Genomic DNA, 21,840 nt, shown 5'->3' with positions numbered 1-21,840 from the left:
CTGACATAACAGACGCACACCAAGTGACCCCCGGCGTCTGCCACCCGGCATGTCTACTGACTGGCTGACATTTTATGGAGGCGAGACATGGCATGAGCTCAGAGGAAGGAGATAAAAGAACAGTGTGTACCCCTTTATTGGATATTTGATAGAAAATCAGCTGATAGTTTCTAGTTTAGTACACAGTATCATATCACCCACATACTAGCATTTATTTTGACGTTTGAGGTGTTCTGCATGGTGTATTGATGTAACAACCAAGAAAACAGCTTAAAAAGAGGACATTCAATCCTTAAAATAACACTTTTGGGATTAAATCCTTCCTCAGTAAGAACTTTCAGGGAAGGAGACATGAAGAGAAGATAGAAAATCACAGAATAATCCACGAGGAAAACAGGTCTGATGACCATTTGTAACAGAAACAAACAGCCATGGAGCATCTTCACTTGTTGCTGCTCATGCTGCTATTTAGCTTTGTCTACATATTTCTATCTATGTAACACAACAGTTATTAGTCACACATCAGTTTACCATCTTTTGCATCATTTAATCAGTAATTTGCTCTATTCTGTTCTTTTTATGTTCCATTATTTTAGTGTTTCTCCTTCAACCTCCCAGTGTCGTCATGGGGATCGTTAAAGTGCCATCATCTTTCCTCTCTGTCCGCTCCCCAGGCTCCATCTGTTAACATGGCACCAATCCTGTACCGCTGCAGCTGCAGGTTCATCCGAGCATGGCCAAGATTCAGCTTCTATCAAAACAAAGCCGCTGTCAACAGAAAATGACCAGGTGAGTTTCACTGCAAACACCTAAAATACTAACATGCAAGAGATAAACTCGATACTGATACTAATATCAAAGTGTAATGTGTTTTTGTATTGCAGAGGTGCTGCTATGCTCATTAAAGAAGGGTGAAGGCACATTTGTAATCTGTTGGAATGTATGATTTACTCTTCCTGCCTGTCTGGGCAGTGCTCCTGGTGATAATGTGATAGTGTCTAAAAGTGATAACGTGGACACTCATTTTTAACCTCCTCCAGACAGCATGGCCCCAAGATTTCACAATCCACACGAACTACTTGGGTAAACACTACTTACATGGATAAATGTAACTGATAACATTGATTACAAGAATAAATGTTTACTTTTATTTGACCTCATGGGCCCCTAAGCACACACACAGAAACACACTCTTCATAGAGGGCTACTGCAGTTCAGAACAAGACATGCAGCCTGAGGCAAAGGGTGCTTCATAACACACACAAACTGCTCACTGCACTTGTTTTGACTGCAGAATTTCCTATCTCAGTGGGTGGCAGGGTTTTTCCACAAAGGTGAGGTTGGTGTGATGCCGTACCTCCACATAACTGTTAACATACCTGTTTACTGCCTTTTTTGTGGCAAGACAAGTTTATTTATAGTACATTTCAGTAACAAGGCAATTTAAAGTGCTTTACATAAAACATTTAAAGCATTGAGAGAAAAGAAACACATCATAAAAGGATATTTAAATACAATCAAAAACAGTTATGAAAAAGCTAAGAGAATAGAAAACAAAAATAAGCTAAAATAGAATAAGACAGGCATAAATACAAGAATAAAAATTACAGTGCAGTGTGAAATTAATTATCATTTGATTTAATCAAAGGCAGTGGCAAACAGAAAAGTGTTCAGTCGTGATTTAAAAGAACTGAGAGTTGCAGCAGACCTGCAGTTTTCTGGGAGTTTGTTCCAGATATGAGGAGCATAAAAACTGAACGCTGCTTCTCCATGTTTAGTTTTGACTCTGGGAACAGAAAGCACACTTGTCCCAGATGACCTGAGAGGTCTAGTTGGTTCATAACGACGTAGCAGATCAGAAATTTATTTTGGCTCTAAACCATTCAGTCTTTTAGAAACCAACAGTAATATTTCAAAATCAGTTCTTTGACAGACAGGAAGCCAGGGTAAAGATCTGTGGCGGATGGAAGAGCGGCTGAATATAATGGAATAACATTGGCCAAAACTTTTACACCAAACCAGTGATTAGAGGCTAATTTGGAGCAGAGAACTTCCAGGTTCAGAAAGGACTTATCTAAAATTGAAAGGTTTTTTAGTTTAGTACAAAATTGGGGGCTAAGTTTCAGTTAAACAGAATCATAAAGCCACTCTTCTATCCAGGTTTAAAGTTAATTGACAGTTTGGCACAGCCCATCCACTGATGAGGTTTAATGTGTTAATAAGATATAGATTTTGTAAGCAACATGCAAACTCCGGCTGTCACAGATGAGCAAACAGATTATTGCTTATTTTCTCTCAGAGGATTCCCAAACTCTTTCACACACCGTGGCTTTGAACAAAGAGACACAAATTACTGTGAAACAACAAATGGATCATAATATTTATTAGTAAAAAATTGGTGATTATTAGTCATAATACAAAGCTTAGATTCTTAATTACACATTTCCCTTTTTAATGCCATTCAGAAAGTATACATTTAATAACAGGTTCATCATTCTAACTCAAAAAAACAAAGACTGAATCTCATTTTCAAGTGTTTTATATTCCCTTTTGGCTACACGGACGTTTAATTTTAGTCCCTTTTTGGAGTGTGAGACACTTCATTATTTCATGGAACAGTTCATATCAATGCCCCTTCTGTCTCCATTATCCACCTGATCCCTCTGATGGGGTCAGACTAAGGACAGAGATTTTCCATAACTCACATTTTCAAGGTAGAAAAACCATCAAAAGACATTTTTTAAAAAACTTCATATTGACTGGTAGCAATTATAACATTCTACAAATGTGAACCACAAAAAAGATGAAGTAGAGAAATATGACTATTCATTCCCAGTTATTACAGCACTTCATTCGCTGTGATGACTTTCAATTTTTCTTATGCCACATGACTTACAAAATAAGGCTTAGAGTGCACGCACGCACGCACGCACGCACGCACACACACACACACACACACACACACTCCAGAAGTGAGATTCAGCCATGTTTTATACAGTACAAGATAATATAAAGATAATACTACTAATTTGTGACAATGCCCTCGTTCCCTAAATGTAACAATTAAACCAAAGTGCCACATTTCTTTGAGCGATGGATGTTAGTTATTGTTCACATATAATGAAATGAGAGAAACCTTGAAATTAAAATAAATGTTGATGTATTAGAATATTCTACAGCAAAGGGAAAGATTAACTCGATAGAGAATGCCCATAAAAAATTCTAGTATATTCAATCAAAAGAACATATCCCTGTGATGGTGTTTTAATACCATGTGCTACTTGGATGTTTTATTGCCACAGCAGGATATACGAATTAAGTTCCATAAGATGTAAGAGGTAAAAATATGAAAATTGCAGTATAATTCAGAGATGATTTCAGATTGATTTTGCAGGTTTACCAAAGCATAAACTCTTTTCTGACTGTGAAACAGAAACTATTCCAGTCCACTTGTATGCAAATCTACCACTTAGTTGTAAAAATAGAGATGCGTTTCATTCTCGGCCTGTTTAAAGTTAAACTTTGTTGCGTAGTGTAATTGTCTGATTGCTGGTTTAGTATAAAATGACAAACTTGCTGAACATTCAGTAACTGGACCTGTCACACGGCCCCTGCTGTCATTGTTTATCTGAAGCACAACATTCAGGAAAAATGCTGTGATATTTCCGCTTGATGGACCCAGCGACATCTTGAGGACACGGCATCACAGGGAGTCGAGGGGGGCCCAGACTCAAGCCTGACACCTCAGTCATCAGCTGCTTGTTCACTCCCACATCAAAGCCTGTGGATAACAGTAAAGCAGTGTTTTTTTATTTGAGCATGTTGACATATATACACATACATGAGCACATAAATCCATACAAATATACATGCAATTAGATTACAATATGCTCTTTTTTTGTTTTCTTTGAACATATGTATATAAAGTAATACATAGCTCTAGCCTTGCGTCAGTTCACTACTTTGTTGGCATAAAGGGGAGAACACTAACCTCTATACTCACCGAGTGTTATGGCATAACTGATAAGCTCTTGAATCTTGAACTGCTCATGGAAAAGAGATAAAGAAGTTAAGAAGAACCAAAACTGATGCAAAATATCAGGAGAAACTAGGAACAACAACAGAGAGATGTGCAGTACCTGTATGGTCCTGGCTTGGACAAGATCGCCTTTCTCGAATGCTGATATGAGCTTGTTGACATGGCATCCTAAATAGTTATACGTGCTGTGGGCAGAGAAATTCATGATGTAAATAACTGTTTAGAAGAGCGAATGAAAGGAGCCAAAGAGATCACACACTGACCTGCCAACTGCTCCTTGGGTTCCCATAACCAGACCTGCTAGAAGTTGCTATGGCAAAATAAAATAAAAATTGTTAAAGGATGACTCTACGGATGAGGTCAGAGTCACAATATGTCATGGAGTGGGAGAAAAACAGCTGACCTCATCCACGCCGTAGAGGACTGACCAGTGGGCCAGACTATAGCTGACACATTGGCCACAGTCCATCATGTTAGTCCCGGAGAACTTGACGCCTCTGAAGGAAGGAATAAGCTTATCAATACCTTCCAACACGTCTCTTGCCAGCACTAAAGAAAAAAAAAACACATTCAGTATGCCATCAGTAAAGAAATCTGACATTCAGCATGCAGAGATGTAAATGGTGTGCAAAAGTCAATCATCATTGGCACTAACCGTTAACACCGGTGACAGCAGGGATGTGATAATAATAGAAGGGCACATCTGGGGCAGCTGAACTCACTTCCTGGAGGAATGTCCTCAACGCCTCTGAGGCAGGATGAGAAGGAAAAGGAATGTGGAAAATTCACAATATTGATATTAAAACAAAGTTTGACAAAAGCAGTTTTGACATGTGAATGAAATGTGAAAGTGCATGCTAGGCTGCACACATTTTCACTGTACCCAACCCCTTAAAACCCTTCAAAAATGTGCTTTTCCCACTGAAACCATCACATACCTGCATTGCGGGGTTTGAAGAAAGACGGGGCAATGACTGCTATCCCATCAGCCTTGATCTGTGCTGCATGGTGAGCCTGGAGGGAGGATGAATATGGCGAGGACAAACAATAAAAACTACAGCAATTTGCAATCCGCAGTCAGTTATTTGAAATGTCTGAATAATTTGAAAAATAATCATAAAAATTGAGACATTTTTGATTTTGCAGTTTGTATGGTGTACTAGCAAGGTAGGACTGCTTGAAAGTGTGTTTGAAAGAAAAAAAATACTGGTGATACTCAACTCATGGTGTTATTTTCTAATTCAAGCTCACAACTGGCTGAATATGGATGAGAAACTTATCTAAACTTACTAACCAACGGCTTATCCCAGCAATGTACCATTATTCAACAATCATACAAGAAAAAAGCCATTACATTATATATAGAAAAGGAACCAATTTCTTTAATGACAGAGGCCTCAACAGAACAAAATTCAATGTAGCTACAACAAATGCTGAAAAAGACAAACTGTTTTGGTCGCTATTGACAAAGACGTTCTCTGGGAGAACAAATTGAGTAGACGAGGCAGGCTGACTGATTCTGGATCGATCATAAAAAAACAAAACACTTCATCACATAATACCTTTAGCAATGACCTCCACATCAGAATTTAAAATGTTCTTCTAATGAAATTACAGTAAATATGATGATGGAGGAGGTAGAGCAGGTCGTCCACTAATTGGAAGATTGGCGGTTTGAATCCCGGCTCTTTCAGTCCACATGTCGAAGTGTCCTTGGGCAAGATACTGAACCCCAAATTGTGTGTGAATGTGTGTGTGAATGATTAGATCCTCCTGATGTGCAGGTTGGCACCTTGCATGGCAGCCTCTGCCATCAGCGTATGAATGAATGTGTGAATGTGGCTTGTAGTGTAAAAGCGCTTTGAGTGGTCAGAAGACTAGAGAGGCGCCATATATATGTTTGTAAGTGCAGTCTGTTTACCATTTAACTTGCTTGTTATGTGATGACACATAATCACTTCCTTTATTTACAAAAGACTTAGGAATATTGCGAAATTTCATAAAGGTTGCTCAAGAAAGTGGGGTATTTCGAAAAGCCCATCTTGAATGAGTCTCACAAACTGACGCAGGATGAAGGTCTGGTTTAAGAACTGCTGCTTCATGACTTTTAACTTGGGACATGTAGTCTAAAGACTAGAAAGACAAAACTTTGATGTTTTTCCCAACCACAGAGCAACACATATTAAAGATATAATATGAAGAGTAAAATATTAAAGGAAAACAAGGCTAAGCCACTTTCATAAGCGCAGTTGTAGAAAACTTTTGTAGAGATGAAGTTGGGTCAAACTTACTTATTAACTTTATTTTAATTGCAGTGCATATAAAAGCACATATGGAGTTTAAATACCATTCAAACACCGTGGACTGAAAAAGATAAGAGCTCTGAGCGAAAGTGACTTTGGAGAAAACTTTGCATTTGATTCTGGAGGATTTAATGCGATGCTGGTTAAGCCTGAGGTGAAGTAAAGCATGAAAACCTGTACTAGTTTGGAGGGACACGTTAACTTAAACTAAAAGAGAATTTCCTTAAAATAGGCTTGATTTAGTGAGGTAAACCTGGCTTCTGATGGGTAATCTTGCTTCGTAAAACACACCCTCTGGTCCTCTTGTGAGTCATGTGTTGTGTTTTTAACCTTCACATCAGGACAGGTGACGTAAAGGCAACAACTCACCAGTTCTTGGGAATCTTTCAGACTCATGCAGCCGACATGCACAATCACCTGATCCATTCTGCAGAGACGTGCACACACATGCAAACAAATTTCACAAATTATAAACTTTTTTTCCCCTTCTGCACTTAAGACTCCAGACAAAGAGGCTGTGCTGTGCCATGACTTACTTTCCCTTGGCTTTCTGACACCACTCCTCTGCCAGTTTCTTCCTCTCTGCAACACTGAGAGACATACTCTCTCCGGTCGTGCCATTCACTGTAAGCAAGTGAAGTCTTATTTACATAGAACTTTCCACATTACAGAAGCATATCTTAAAAAGAATGTAAATAGAACAATCTGACCTAAATCTAGCTCTAATGAGTCAATGGTCACTCCCACAACAAAATTAGACATTACAGTACAATATTACATAAAAAAAATACACAAAAAACAAAGGAAACATAGCAAAGCACACTGATTAAATGGTATATAGGAATAAAAGAATTATAAAACCAACAAAAAAGAGCTTAGCCTACCCGGCACTGTCAGACTCTCAGTGAAGATAAAAAACACATTTTTTAGCCAAAAAAAATGGAAGAAACCTCCATTTTTAGAGAAATAAACCACCAGGATGGCTGATTGTGCAATATATGGCCAGACAAAACATTTTCATGGGTAATCAGCAGTAATGCAGAAAGGAATGAGCAAGCACAAAGGTTACACAGATATCCCACAGTAACTAGTATCTAAATGAAGTGTTAGTTAACACAAGGAGAAGCTTAGCGCGTGCGACAGGAATCAGAGAGTCACGTTTGACAAACAAGAAATGCTGACTAGCCTTGATCAACGCAGGGAGAAGAGCAGACTTTATTCCCTCACTGCATCTAACGTTTGTCTGTGTTTCTGTTCCAAGGGCAGAGGCTAAAGTGGAACTAATAGATAGCATGCAGACCTTAAGATAAAATAAAATGGTTTTGGCAGGAAGGTCAGATACAACTGTTAGCTGAAGAAAAACACATTAACTATGAGGACAAATCAAAAGTTTAAAGGTCAGTGTGACAAGTTTTATCTTTTCCAAAAATAATTTAAATGATGGAAGTAGTATAAAGCAATATTAATGATTCATTCAAACATCTCCATATAGTTTGGTATTAGCACTTTTAATTGAATTGGGATTATGGGGTTAATAAAATGTAATTGGGATTATATGTAATTTTATTAAAAAGGCACAGGTGATTTTATTGAAGGTAGACGTAAAAACAGGGACAATTGCTTAAAAAGTGTATATATTCTTCTGAAGAAACTAAAGCTGATGAATCATACAGTAAGATGAGACATTTTTCTTCAACAGCCCTTTTAGAGTTGGGTATTAACTGATTTCGTTTCATTTGGACAATATGGCTAAAAGGTAATTGGGATTAATATTGAGAGAATTGTTAGCTTTAATATAGTTGCAGGTGGTGTTAATGTAGAAACAAATGCAATGCAAATAATTAACTGAATAAATCATTTTTGATGATTTATTAATACTTTTTTTTGTAATAAAAAAGACTTAAAGATTTTGCTTTTGGCTACTGCTTACTGTGCCATATAACACTGAGACACATTTTTCCAAGAAAACTGAGGATATTCAGGTATTTAGAGTATTTCTACAGGTCTTGTCTTGAAATGAATAGCAGATGTGGACACATGAAGCTTCATGGCTGATGATACACACATAAGCATGTCTTCATGCTGTATATTAGATGCAGGATTGACACTGTTTCTTTTCCTTCCTAACTGAAAGAACAATTTGCTAAAAGTTGCCTTAGTTTTTGAAGGATTTATTAAATGATGTTAAATACAATCTAAAACTAGTCTGATTGGACAATTTAGGTTTGTTAACAACCCAAACTGACTACATTTCATTGTAATCTGACCCAAAATTGCAACTTTTTTCTTTTTAACCCGAAAAGAGGGTTAACATGGTTAACTGAGGAGCAACACATTAAATATGTTAACAAAAACATGCCATATCATCAGGGTTGATTCAGATGGAGACACAGACAATGACAAATATCAAAGGAAGAATCCACTTGTAAACTTACCAAATATGTTATTAACACCTTGCTTCTCTTTCAAGTAGTCAACATAAGGTCCGATCTCTGATAGCTTGACTTCCCTGTTTTGGGAAAATGTAAAAAATAAAGGCCTGCACATTTGGCAAACAGAATACCTAACATGCTACGGTACTCTAGATCTATAGGAGAGCAAGAGGGCCACAGATACCTCCACACTCATTCCTCATTTTTAACTTTGTTACAGGGGACCACTGGCTGTTTTCACTCACACACCAAACACATCATTCAGTGCTGGACTCATGGAAAAACAAGCAGACAGAGGATGTGGTTTCTATAAGCTACTTACCCTTGTGTGGTGAATGGCGTAAATGTGGCTGCAACCAGACCTGTCAGCTTTTTGTCTGCAGCAGGAGCCATGACTGACATTATCTAACAAGACAAAATATGCACAAATATTGCATCATATACCAGCAGGCTACACGGATTGTAAGCATTAAGACATATATTGGGTTTACAATGACCTATAAAAAAGAGGGAATTACGAAATTCCGTCGAAGAGTGTAAATTTAATCATTACAGTGTCAGCTTACCTGTTGAAGCACCTTTCCTTCACTGCGTTGTGCACATGAATTGGATTTTGGGGGGAAGAAGGTTACTTAGTCAACTTATTTTCTGCTTGTCAGGGATGTGTTGATGTATCTGTCATGTGAACCCATCCAAGCGTCAAGTGACACCGCAAAGCTTCATGGGAAATGTAGTTACTGATTAAACACTGTGGGGAAAAAAACAAGACAAACTTTGGCATCCATTTGTGAATTTCAAAACACACAGTTGAACTCGTTTGAACACGTCACCTGCGTCTTCCGACTGGTTTCTCCACTCATTGAGAGCTTTATTTGTCTGTTATTCTTTGATTTACAAAACATCAACCTCGCCTTCAAATGCCGTCGAAATATATACGATACAGTTATGTGCCGGCCCACTCACGGTGCAACCAATGGGTACACAGAAAGAAATAGAGATTTGCTATAAATCCGTGTAAGTACATATCATACATTCATCCCTATAACCAAATAACTGAAATTTTACGTTTTATTGAGGAAGGGCCATGTCAAACAGCCTAAAAATTGTGTTGTAAGCCTATTTAAGATTTTTTTTAACCCACGTAAGTGATTATCATAAATTTAACGTTACTTTATTGAAAAAAACCCACTTTATGTTACTTTGTTACGATTACTAGACATTATATTTCGTTATTACTACAAATGACAGCACTTGGGTGCGTCAAATGTTTTTTTCCGAGCTTTTAAGAAAGGCAACACAAGAAATATTGTACCTATTTATGACCTAAGCGCGGACTGTCAGGTACCTCCTCCTCGTGTAACACTTGGTGTAATTCCAGCAGAATCCATTTAACAAAGTGCTATGTTTTGATTATATGGATTGTAACTCCATTTATAGAATTGTACTCTGACAATGTTTGCGATGGAGTAGCGATTTGTTGAAACCCTGAACCAAAGTGCAGCCTGACAAGCAGAACTCAGGGAGCTAAACCTTCCAGGAAGCGGATGTTGTTGACGTCTTCATTGTAACGGCATCCGGTTTTTTTCCAGGCAGGCTAGCTTAGCGAAATAGCAGCATACGGTGAAATTACCCACAACAACAACCTGAAAGACAGAAAAGATACCGCGGTCTGGTCCTCTGCCAAACAATGGACGCGTTTTTTTGTCAGTTTTTGTTATTTTGTCAGTACGTCCGGTGTCACCAGCTGGGCGAGTTAGCACAGCCGGCTAACTGGCTAATTAAACCCTAACAAGTGTTCGGCTGCTTGTCTGACTAGCTGACGAAAGAAACCTGTCAAGAGGAGGAAATTATTAACTTATAATCTAAAAAAAGGCTTACAGTTGACACAACAGAGTGATAAGAAGGAGCCGGTATGAACAGGAGCTTCAAGGACTGCGGCTGTGACTGCTAAGTTAGCTAAATTGCCTGTAACGTTAGGTTGTTTGGAGTAAGTAAACGATTTTACAGACATACAGATAACACTCGACGTTACTGGCTTGGATATATAGTGTCGTCTTTTAAGATGACAGTGGTTCTTGTTAACTGAAAAGCCTAGAAGTTGCCTTGGAAATGTAAGCAGCTGTGAGTAATATTGGTGTAAATGTCATATTTAGCTGGATTTCTTTGACTTAACGGGCTTTTCTTAATGGCAGATTTACATGTAACGGTCGTTATTTGCATGTCAACGTGTCGCACGTCCTGTTTACAGTAGTTTAGGTCCGGTTGATCAGCCCAGAAAAGTAAACAAGTGTGACAGACCAACCTGCTCACAGCACTTGAAACAACTTTGCACTACAACTAATGTCTGGTACATCTCTATTTGTTAGACCTAGATATCAGGTTACTTGAAATAACAACATTCCTTTTAAGTATTTAATTGCTCTAGGCGCACATTGTACTTTGACTCACAGCCTTGTTTTTGGTGGTGCTGAGAAACAGATGGAGTGGAAGTGGCCAAGACTGAGCAACAAACTAGGAATATTTCATGTTGCTCTTTCTAAACATTGATGATGACCTTTTAGGAAAAGCAAACAAGTGTTGTAACATGATCTCAGAGGTAAAATGTTGATAGGAAGGGTTAGGTTTATGTTTCTTTAGTGTTCATTTTAATTTTTTATTGTGAGCTGTTTGATAAGGGTAGCGGGGATGACTTTGTATTTACTCAGTGACTGACTGAGAGCCAAACCATAGTTGTATGTGCTTTAATTTTACCCACCTACCACAATGCCGCCTGCACTGTTCATATTGATGCTGCTTGGAGCATTATACAGCTCCGGACAGGCCATGTCAAGGGAGGAGAAGCACAAGTTGAGGTGAGTTGAGAATAACACACAACATCCTCAGAGTGTAATGTGAGAATGAAACATTTTGTCCTCCCAAAGGACTTCACGCATGCTGATTTGTCTCTGTTCTCCCCTCACCAAAGGAACCAAGTGGTTGAGATGTTTGACCATGCATATCAGAATTACATGGTAAGTTCTTCAAAGTTACAGGAATTTCTAGTCGAACAAATTTAAATAAGTGGGACTTTGTTCTGTTGTCTTGATATCTGAGTTTGTTTAAGACCTGTAATGGTTAATTATCAGTCCATAATTACACTTCATGGCATTTGAATGCATTAATGTCAGTCCCACAGCAAAACAGAATTATGAACATTGCTTTATTCATAATAAACACCCCAAGTGGCTTTTCTAGCTTTTTTCATGTCGGCATAAGTCATATTGTGTATGCTTTAAGGTGGCTCGAGGTCTAATTAGATCGAGCCAGCCTCTTAAGGAACTCACAAAATTGAAAGTCAAAGCATGAAGTAAAGAAGTGTGTGTTTGTGTGTCGCCTAGGACCATGCATACCCAGCAGATGAGCTGATGCCTCTAACATGCAGAGGAAGAGTACGCGGGCTAGAACCCAGCCGAGGTGATGTAGACGACGCACTGGGAAAGTGAGTAGTATCTGAGTTTGTTCCTTTAGATCTAATGTATTAATGGAGCAATGAAGACAAGCCCTCAAACATTATCACACATGTGTAGGAGGTGAAAGATGGATGCAGATTGTACTTTCATAATAACCATCATTATGTTTGATTATTTTTCCACATCGTTAACCCTGGTAAATAGTTTTGATATCTCTCTGCTAGGTTCTCCCTGACCCTCATAGACACTCTGGATACACTTGTGGTGAGTATTATCATGTTTTTCAAATACAAGTGTCAAGCCTCTGAAGTAGAAGTGGTGATGAAATTGCAGGAATGTAGTATTTATATTGTATAGGAAAATGATCCCATAGCATTTTGCCTTGCATAACACTAAAAATGTCCTCTATAAATGGTAGAGAGAAATGTCAGTGTTACTAAATAAAAATGAACAAGGCCCTTGATTAAATATTTTTGGGGTCAATGTGTTTAATTAAATTTTTTGAACTGAAAAAGTCTATAATTGAGGCCGATTTTTACAGTCATGTACTATTTCTCACTGCCAGCTTTTGAACAAGACAACAGAGTTTGAGGCTGCAGTGAGGAGAGTCCTGTCAGATGTGAGGCTGGACAATGACATCGTGGTGTCCGTCTTCGAAACCAACATTCGAGTCCTTGGGTGAGACTGGACTTGATTTTCGACACACAATTACTGTTAAGAAATTGCTCATGTAATCTCACACGTTATAGTAACAGTGTTTTTCGTACAGGGAAGTCCAAAAACGAAGTAGCGAGAAGAAACCAGTGGCTTGTTTGTACTTTAATCTTAATGTGTGTTTGATTTGTGTATGTATGTGTCCTCAGAGGTCTTTTGGGAGGGCACTCTATGGCTGTGATGCTGAAGGAGGGAGGTCAACACATGCAGTGGTACCAGGATGAGCTCCTGCATATGGCCAAAGACCTGGGCCTCCGACTGCTGCCGGCGTTTAACACTAGCAGTGGCCTGCCTTACCCCAGGGTGAGATAGAAATACATACATTCAGACCCAAATGCCTCATGCTGTTGTTTGGGTCGTAGCAATTGTTAGGAGGGTGAATGAAAACAGACCACCCCCACCATGTTTTATCATATATGTATTATAAAAATAAATACTTGAATTGACATACATGCGTCCATGGTTGAAATTTGCCAAATTGACAGTTACATTTGTTCGCAGCAGCCTCTCAGATCATGACTACATATTTCCATTTTCTGCTTCAGTGCTCCGCTCGCAGCTGTCACAGCTTTAGGTGCACACATTTTCTGGCTGACTGGTTTTCACGCACAGTCTCATGCAAACCAAATGTGACTCGATAAACATATTTTATCTCTCTTTGTTTCTGTTCAACAGGTGAATTTGAAATATGGTGTCAGGGGTCCTGAGACGAGAACGGGCACAGAAACAGACACCTGCACAGCGTGTGCAGGGACCATCATCCTAGAGTTCGCTGCCTTAAGTCGCTTCACTGGGGATCCTGTGTTTGAGGTAACAAACTGTCATCAAATAATCACATTGTCCCGTGCCTACATCAACATGTTGTAATTTAGTGGATCTTTCATAAAAGCAGATGTTTACATTTTCATCTCTGTTTAACTAACTGCAAATACTTTGACCACATTATTAAGGACAAAACAACTGGAAATATCAACCATCATGATGTTGGTTTACCACATAAATCAACAATGTGAATAGATTTATGTGATTGTTTAATAAATCATGAGACAATGAAGTAATATATATTTACCAGTCATCCAGCCTAATAGTAAAATAGATATTATAAATCATTTTATCTGTTGACTTAAATAAATGAACGTATTTGACCTTGGATAATTATTTATAAGCAGAACTGCTTAAATACATAAACTTCCATTTGTGTTTGCGGGTCTATTGGGATGTTTCCTAAGGCTAACTTTTAACATATGAACACACCCCAGCTGTCAAAGAGCTCTTGAATAGTTAGAAAGCCTTCAACTATCTGAGTAGATATGAATCAGCACTGAACAGCCGCACCCCTCTAGTGACTAATCTTGGTTTATCTGCAGTTTAGGTTACATTTTGTCTATTTAGCTTTTTTGAGATCAGGTTGCAGAAACTTTATTTTTGTGAAACAACCCTGTTGTTTGACTACACATAATGTGAAATACAATATCTGTTGTGTATTATCCTCATTTTTAACCTTTTAACCTCATTTCACTGCTCATGTGTGTATACTGTATATAGATGATGGACTTAGTGTAGTCTGTTAATAATTTTAGACCAGGAAAGTTAAATAACAACAGTTAAGCCTTCTTGACACTGACCAACCGATCACAAAGATAATACAGATTTTAAATGTAGTTTGTGCCAAATATCACACACTCAGTGTAATTCATTAATATTGGAGCTCATTCACGTCTCTTTATTAGAAACCATTTCCTGCCAACAGTTTATGCAGATTTAAAAATCGCTACATAATCAATTATAGATGTAAACCTCAAGCTCTTTGATTGGTCGTCATTTCCTTCTGTGCTCTCTGCTCACCCCAGTCATCTGATATGCTGGTGTTCACCAGGAATCACTGTGACAAAGAATCACTGTGTTGCCTTGCAACTTTTTCGCCACATCCCTGTCTTCTTATAAGATGTGTGTTAGTTGAGACAGGAGATTTTTTTCAGCTAGGCATAAAATATTTGCATCTAAATAGCTTATTTAAAACCACTGGAACATTTTAAGTACTAAAACTTGCATATGTGGCAAACATATGAAAATAAGCTAAACCTAGTGTTGCAGCCCATTTGTGAAGTAGCTGTAACACTATATTGAACAAATATTCTCTTTTTTGCTTGTTTTTCAACCTGCCTCAACCTGAAAATTTCAGCTCCTTTTCTTCTTTGTGAATTTTATTTGCGTGGATTCTTGTAAAAAAAACCACATATATATTTGCCTGTGCTGTGCTACAATGTTAGAGTCTGGGACTGGATCATTTCCTGGCAGTGGTAGGCTGCTGAACAAGCACAGAGTCAATCACTGTAATCATTCTAACAGCGGACAGCTTCTGCAGATTGATTTTTATTTTTTAAATCAATAATCCACCCTTCCTCACACACACACAGGCCCATGCCCGCAGAGCCCTGGACTTCCTGTGGGAGAAGAGACAGAGGAACAGCAATCTGGTCGGAACCACTATCAACATCCACTCTGGAGAGTGGGTCCGCAGAGGTGAGAGAGAGGGGAGAGTGTGGAACTGAGAGGAGGGAGAGAAGGGAGAGGGATGACATGACGATTAAAAAAGAGCGTTGTTTGTTTGAAGATTCATGTTGTCCTTAACAGTCATGTATGATTTTCCAGACAGCGGAGTAGGAGCAGGAATTGACTCGTACTATGAATACCTGCTAAAGGCCTACGTCCTCTTGGGAGATGACCAGTTTCTGCAGCGCTTCAATATTGTGAGGACACACACACACACACACACACACATACAGAGAGTAACTCAATGCCTCTCTATCTGCATAATAGCATTTTGTCACAATGGCTTCTCCTACAAAAGACAGTATTATACTTTTAAGTTGGCACATTTCAAGATTCAGTTAAGTCCTTTGGCTTAGAGCACTCATAATATTATGTTTAAAAAAAAAAACTTGGATAAATGCTTTATTCTTAACCAGACAAGTATTGGTTTATTTTTTTATATTTGTTTGTGTTTTGTGCTCTTTATTTCTGTTCTATTCCACGAAGCACCATATCGTAAATCCTTCCACTTTGTATGTCCCACTTAGCACTATGCATCTATAATGAAGTACATTAGCCAACCTCCTCTGCTGCTGGACGTCCACATTCACAAACCTCTGCTTCCTGCCCGCACCTGGATGGACTCTCTGCTGGCCTTCTTCCCTGGACTGCAGGTCAGATTGAATCATGTGAATGAAAGCATTTGCTGTCTCTATTGTCTTGTGCCATTTCAGTAACTCTGTACATACTGTTTTATACTCTACGTGTCCCAGGTGTTGAAGGGGGATATCCGTCCGGCCATCGAGACTCATGAGATGTTATACCAAGTTACCAAGAAACACAACTTCCTCCCAGAGGTGATCTGTCTCTCTTTGTGCCCAACTTAAAATACTACTTCTCGGGCATTAACTGCCACACAATAAATGACTTGGTATAATTTTACTGTTGACTCAAATAAACCTATACGGCTTGTGTTGCCAACCAAAGCTGTTTGGAAGTGAACAGGCTTGCATTTTGTGTGACACAGCTGCATTTGAGCTTCGTCTGTTCTAATTACAACCCTGGAATAGTTTCCTGACCCTTTTCGTCCTTCTCTATCTATCCCCAGGCCTTCACTACTGATTTCAGGGTACACTGGGCTCAGCATCCCCTGAGGCCTGAGTTCGCAGAGAGCACCTATTTCCTTTACAAGGTACTTCATCGAGGAAGGTTGACATAATGCATACATTCTCTTTTCAGTGTCACAGTACAGAGGTAGACGACCATTATATTGCGTCTTTTTTTTTTAAATGTTAATTTGCTGCTTCCTGGCATTTGACCACCATCTCAAGTACACCAGACAAACAAAATTTCAGAAACACCATCTCCATTTCTGCAAGTATTAAGCAGCCTCCAGCATACAGACCTTTAATTAGTGTTCATAATGATCGTATAATGATACTTTGCCTTCAGCAATCTGATGTCTTGTAATAAAAGTAATGAGGGAACATAATATAATAAAATACTTGAGATAATTTGTCCAAGGAGTGTAATTTACACCTTCGTGTTTGACCTGATTTCACCCAAACTTTCACAGTTGATGTGCTGTCCTCTGTTATGATTACAACACTGTCCTCTCACTCTCCCAGGCCACAGGAGACCCTTACTACCTGGAGGCAGGTCGCACCATCCTGGACAACCTCAATCGCTTTGCTCGTGTTCCCTGTGGCTTTGCTGCCATGAAGGACGTGCGCACCGGGAGCCACGAGGACCGGTGAGAACTCAGAGTATTTGTTGGATGATAGACTACTGAACTGCAACTGTAGACACACTCAGACCTGCTTTAAATACCGTCAGATGATGGGTTGTAAAGCATGATATGTAAAGCATGGTTTGTTATTTATATCTTTCAACACAGAGAATTGCTGATATGATCTACAGTAAGCAAATATTGTGAAATATCTTGTGTCTGTCGATAGGTCAGGTTCTACTTTGTAATGCCTATATTGATTATTTGATAAAAATACAGATGTTTTAAACCTGTCCCTTTTATTGTGCCACTTATTTTACTCTCTCCTCTTAGGATGGATTCGTTCTTCCTTGCTGAGATGTTTAAATACCTTTTCCTGCTCTTCGCTGATACGGAGGACCTGCCTTTTGACGTGGAGGACTATATCTTTACAACTGAGGCACACCTGTTGCCTCTGTCCCTTTCTACAGCCCCTCACTCTTCATCTATTCCCTCAAATAGAACGGTAATTGTCATGATAGATACTATAATTACATCTGACAAAGTGATGAAAGCCTTTACGCGATCAAGTTTCTAACGGAACCTGTCATATACTCATGATACCTCAGTCAGAGGAGGAGCTGGACGACTCTAACTTTGATTGGACCTGCCCGAACACCCGCCTCCTGTTTCCTGACCCCGCCTTCCCTCGTAACCTGAGAGAACCAATCCGTAGCGCCGTGGACAAGAGCTGCCCCCGCCCCGCTCCTTACCGGTATGCATACATACAGATGTTACCAGTTTACATATACTGTAACTGCATTTATTGTTTTTTTTTTCCCCTAAATACTGTATCTCTTTCATCAAATTCCCCCTCCCCCCATACAGGGAGCCCGGCATGGGCCGTCCACCCCTGAGGGCTCAGGACTTCATGGCAAACAACCCTGAACATCTGGAGCTGCTGAGGAGGATGGGAGTCAGTCTCATCCACTTGAAGGATGGCAGGGTGCAGCTGGTACAGCACGCTACGCAGGTAAACAGTTTAGCAACAAGAAAACAACCACATGTTCTCATTAGTGGCTAATTGTCATGAAAAACACAACATTTATGGCTGAAATAATGATGTTTCTTAACAGTGTGCCACACCTCAGCTTTTTTCCATGTATCTAATTACAAGGGGCGAAAATGACCGTAACTCATTGTACAAAACTACCACAATAACGTTGCCCATGATGATTATGTATTGCACATATGCGTGCCATCATTTAAATGTAAAACAGCAAGAGAACATGTTGTGATAGTGGTGCCAGTGTACCAATAAGGAACTGCAAGAGCCAATATAAATTGGTTGACATATTCTTTGTTCCAAACTTGCAAATTATGGTGTTCTTTCCATCCAGACCTTTTTAAAATTCTCTTTCTTCCTCTTCTCTCCCTCTCTGGCACACCCACACCTAGGCGGTGAGCGCGGTAGCTGCAGAGGACGGTGTGCGTTTCATGCAGGAGATGATGGAGCTGTCGAGCCAGCAGCAGAAAGAGCAGCTGCCTCCCAGAGCCATTCAGATCGTCTCACATCCATTCTTTGGCAGGGTTGTGCTGACCGCTGGCCCTGCACAGTTTGGCACCGACCTTTCCAAAAGTTCCACAGGGGTGAGTGGGTTTTGTATCTTCACCGAGCTGCCAGGTCTCAAACGGGCACTTAACTGTCCTGCTATGTTTTTCCTAAGAGAACCACTCACTTTTCCCCTGTATTTTTGAGAGAGCACTTCCTCTCACAGAATATTTTCCTAATTCACACAGAAGGAAATATAAGGTTTCAGCCCCAGGAGATACTGCAGTATAATACACCATAATTTTAAAACATGTTCCTTTTATTCTTTGCAAGAATTCACCTGTTCTGCCTCCTCTCTCCTGTGTGTAGGTACGAGGCTTTGTGACTGTGGCTGAACCCTACAGTGGCTGTACTGAGATCACCAATGCTGATTACGTCCAAGGCCACATTGCCCTGCTCCAGAGGGGTCAGTGCATGTTTGCAGAGAAGGCCCGACATATCCAGAAGGCTGGCGCCATCGGAGGCATTGTCATTGGTGAGTGCAAGCAGCTAATGACTCAAGACGGAAGATATCAACGCAGTGACTAGATTAGGGCTCGATAAATGGATTATTTTGTGGACAGCCAGTGGAATAAGTCCTGTACATTGACTGTATAAAAAATATAAATGATGCGTCTCCATTTCCTGCCGCAATGCAAAAGTGAAACCGAAATATCTCCTCTCTGGGAGCTGCCATCTTGAGTCAGGTGGCAGGGTGACAACCTGTGGGACCCCCCCCTCCCACTGCCTAATGGAGGTTTGACAGCAGCTCTCACAGCTGTCAATCATGATGTCACACCATCTTTTTATATAGTCAAATAACTAATTAAAAACATTTTTTAGAAAAATGAGCACTTGAACAAACATCAGTGAGATAAGAACTACCTAAAATGACAGAAACCGTCTTTGGGGAAAAATTTATTTGACATGTACTTTTCTTAGTTTGGCTGATGTCCTAGCCGCTAACATGGAGGGGCGGGACTTATGACCTATACTGCAGCCAACCACCAGGGGGGGATTGAGATGTTTTGGCTTTACTTTTGTGGAGCTGTCATGATGTCCATCTTTATATACAGTCAGTGGTCATGTACATTACATGATGACCGAATAATAAAGTGACTTTCTCCTGCCGCAGACTTCTTTAAGCTTAATGATATTTAAAATAATAGTTATGATGATAATAATAATAATAATAATCTTCATCTGTATTGCACCTTTCATATCAAAATCACAAATTTACAATGAATTATAAAGTTAAAAAAAATTAAAATGTCAATTTAACTTGTTAAAGGAATAATAATAGTCAATAGTTAATTGATTTGTTTGTCAGTTATTATAATGATTAATTTTTCTTCTTCTCTTGCTCCCTTCTATTCCTCCCAGACGACAACGAGGGCAGCAGCAGTGACACTGCTCCCCTGTTTCAGATGGCCGGAGATGGCCGCAGCACGGATGACATCACCTTGCCCCTCCTCTTCCTCTTCCACAAGGAGGGCAACATCCTGCTGGAGGGCTGAAGGAGTACAGGGAGGTGGGGAGGTGCTGCTGAGTGACAAAGCCAGAGATAGAGGTATGATGTCCCACATATGCTTTCTTAATGCTTCTCTCTCTCGATACTGTAAGTTTGATCACATCAGTGTACGTCTATCTCTCCACTGACTGAGCCTCATTATGTGCTGGGCTTCATAAAATAAAGATGAGGTATAGGGATTCAGGCATTATTCTGAGTTTTTAGAGATCATGACTCATTCCAAAGCCACTCACCAGCTGTGGTTATAATGCTTCATGGTGGAGGTTTTACACCTTTATCAATACTGCATCCTCATCCTTCTCCTCTTTTTCCTCATTTGCCAAATCCCTGTATTCCCTGTGTTGGACTGTAACGGTGCCTTTCCTCTACTGTCTCTCTTGGTTTCTCTTCTGTTTTTTGACAATCCTCTCACCTTTTGGATGAGCAGCAGCCATATTCAAAGGTAAACCTCTTCCTGGCAGCCTGATTGAGGGCAGTAAGTATTCTCTTCTTTTCCCTTCTTTCTTCATCTCTTAGCCACATTTGCAGCCTTTCCTTTTCCTCTCTCAGTTTTCAGTCCTTAATGCCCCTTATCTCTCCACCCCTCTTTTTCTCATGTTGCCCTCCAACCACAGGATTCTGTTTTGTGTTTGATGAAGAAGCTTAGTGCCATCGCAGTGGTGTGTTGTTTGTTATATTCCCTCTAGGAGCCCAGGAGCATGACAGCTCTTAATGGTTTTTTTTCTTACTGGAGCAAACCAGTTGTTGTTACATATTGCAAGGCTGGACTGAATGGCAGGATTAGACCCCGCTTGTAGATTTCCATCTAAGTTCAGTGTATTTTATGTTTAGACACACACACAAAAACCTCTTAATTTGTATGTGGTCAGTTTGTCTTGATTTTATCTACATTTACATTTATATATTCAGTTTGCTAAGAAGCTTAAACAGAGACTATTATCATCATAAGTAACCTGCTGCACCTTAGGAGCTGTTAGGGATTTGAGCAGAGATGCTTACAGGACAGACACTCGACCACTTGATCAATCCTTTGCTTTATGACTTGTCTTTTTTAACCACAAAACCAGCCTTGCACCATAGCCTTCGCACAGCTGTACATGAATCATGTAAGCTTTGAAGTTATTGTCGTTGCCTGTTGCAGCTGTCTCCTGTGTATTCCCTCAAATGTGTAATTAAAATCACTGACCCGTTTCTTAACACATTTACAATACGCAGAGAAAAAAGAGGCTACATTTTTTAGAAATTATAACACATCAAATATTTTTTTTTCCCTGTACCAGATTTGCGCAACATTGACAATGCAACTCCTTGCCAGATTTCTTTCCTCAGTTGACTCTCGGTTTGGTTGTGCAGCTATGTGAGAAAGGCTTTATCCTGTGGGAAACATGACTCACCATCAGCATCGTGCTGTTATAGTTGACAGCCCCTTGATGAAAAACTGTTCTATTTTTTGACTGAGAATGGCTACCGGCGGGCATGTTGTATAGATTACTGACTTGAGGAGGGAGGAAAAGAGCTTTGTGTGTTTGTGTGTGTGTGAT

At 39.6% G+C, this 21,840-nt stretch overlaps 2 protein-coding genes across 3 annotated transcripts; one reads left to right on the top strand and one right to left on the bottom strand.

The window, feature by feature from the left end:
- Window positions 1–2,362: 2,362 nt before the first annotated feature.
- On the bottom strand, window positions 2,363–10,152 carry npl (N-acetylneuraminate pyruvate lyase (dihydrodipicolinate synthase)). Of its 2 annotated transcripts, none has more exons than XM_067597218.1 (13): window positions 10,087–10,152; window positions 9,341–9,522; window positions 9,097–9,179; window positions 8,778–8,851; window positions 6,879–6,966; window positions 6,712–6,769; window positions 4,978–5,053; window positions 4,695–4,787; window positions 4,443–4,588; window positions 4,303–4,349; window positions 4,140–4,224; window positions 4,004–4,043; window positions 2,363–3,781 (listed from the first exon to the last, which is right to left on the bottom strand). In XM_067597218.1, the coding sequence occupies exons 3-13, from the start codon at window positions 9,174–9,176 to the stop codon at window positions 3,618–3,620; spliced, it is 951 nt and encodes a 316-aa protein (XP_067453319.1). In that variant the 5' UTR covers window positions 9,177–9,179; window positions 9,341–9,522; window positions 10,087–10,152; the 3' UTR covers window positions 2,363–3,617. The 2 variants fall into 2 exon arrangements, with proteins under 2 accessions (XP_067453319.1, XP_067453318.1); XM_067597217.1 differs by lacking the exon at window positions 10,087–10,152 and adding an exon at window positions 9,605–9,732.
- A 200-nt stretch (window positions 10,153–10,352) lies between these two features.
- On the top strand, window positions 10,353–21,832 carry edem3 (ER degradation enhancer, mannosidase alpha-like 3). Its single transcript, XM_067597216.1, is given in 22 exon segments — window positions 10,353–11,626; window positions 11,740–11,785; window positions 12,152–12,252; window positions 12,448–12,487; window positions 12,789–12,901; window positions 13,087–13,240; window positions 13,613–13,747; window positions 15,355–15,460; window positions 15,590–15,687; window positions 16,018–16,143; window positions 16,243–16,326; window positions 16,578–16,661; window positions 17,098–17,222; window positions 17,532–17,703; window positions 17,807–17,952; window positions 18,066–18,210; window positions 18,636–18,827; window positions 19,099–19,264; window positions 20,152–20,277; window positions 20,280–20,302; window positions 20,305–20,338; window positions 20,727–21,832. Coding segments are annotated over 22 exon segments (2,394 nt in total). The 5' UTR covers window positions 10,353–11,537; the 3' UTR covers window positions 20,816–21,832.
- Window positions 21,833–21,840: the final 8 nt, after the last annotated feature.

The sequence above is a fragment of the Thunnus thynnus genome, chromosome 8 (genome assembly GCF_963924715.1).
Source record: "Thunnus thynnus chromosome 8, fThuThy2.1, whole genome shotgun sequence".
In the NCBI taxonomy this organism is placed as follows: Eukaryota; Metazoa; Chordata; class Actinopteri; order Scombriformes; family Scombridae; genus Thunnus; species Thunnus thynnus.
This window is presented reverse-complemented; position numbering and strand designations above follow the sequence as displayed.

Excerpts from the sequence above, each read along its gene's own strand:
- npl (XM_067597218.1), bottom strand. The coding sequence starts at position 9,176 with ATGTCAGTCATGGCTCCTGCTGCAGACAAAAAGCTGACAGGTCTGGTT. Across the intron at positions 4,788-4,977 it reads CTTCAAACCCCGCAATGCAG|AGGCGTTGAGGACATTCCTC; the intron begins GTATGTGATGGT and ends ATCCTGCCTCAG. Across the intron at positions 3,782-4,003 it reads CAGTTATGCCATAACACTCG|GCTTTGATGTGGGAGTGAAC; the intron begins GTGAGTATAGAG and ends TGTTATCCACAG.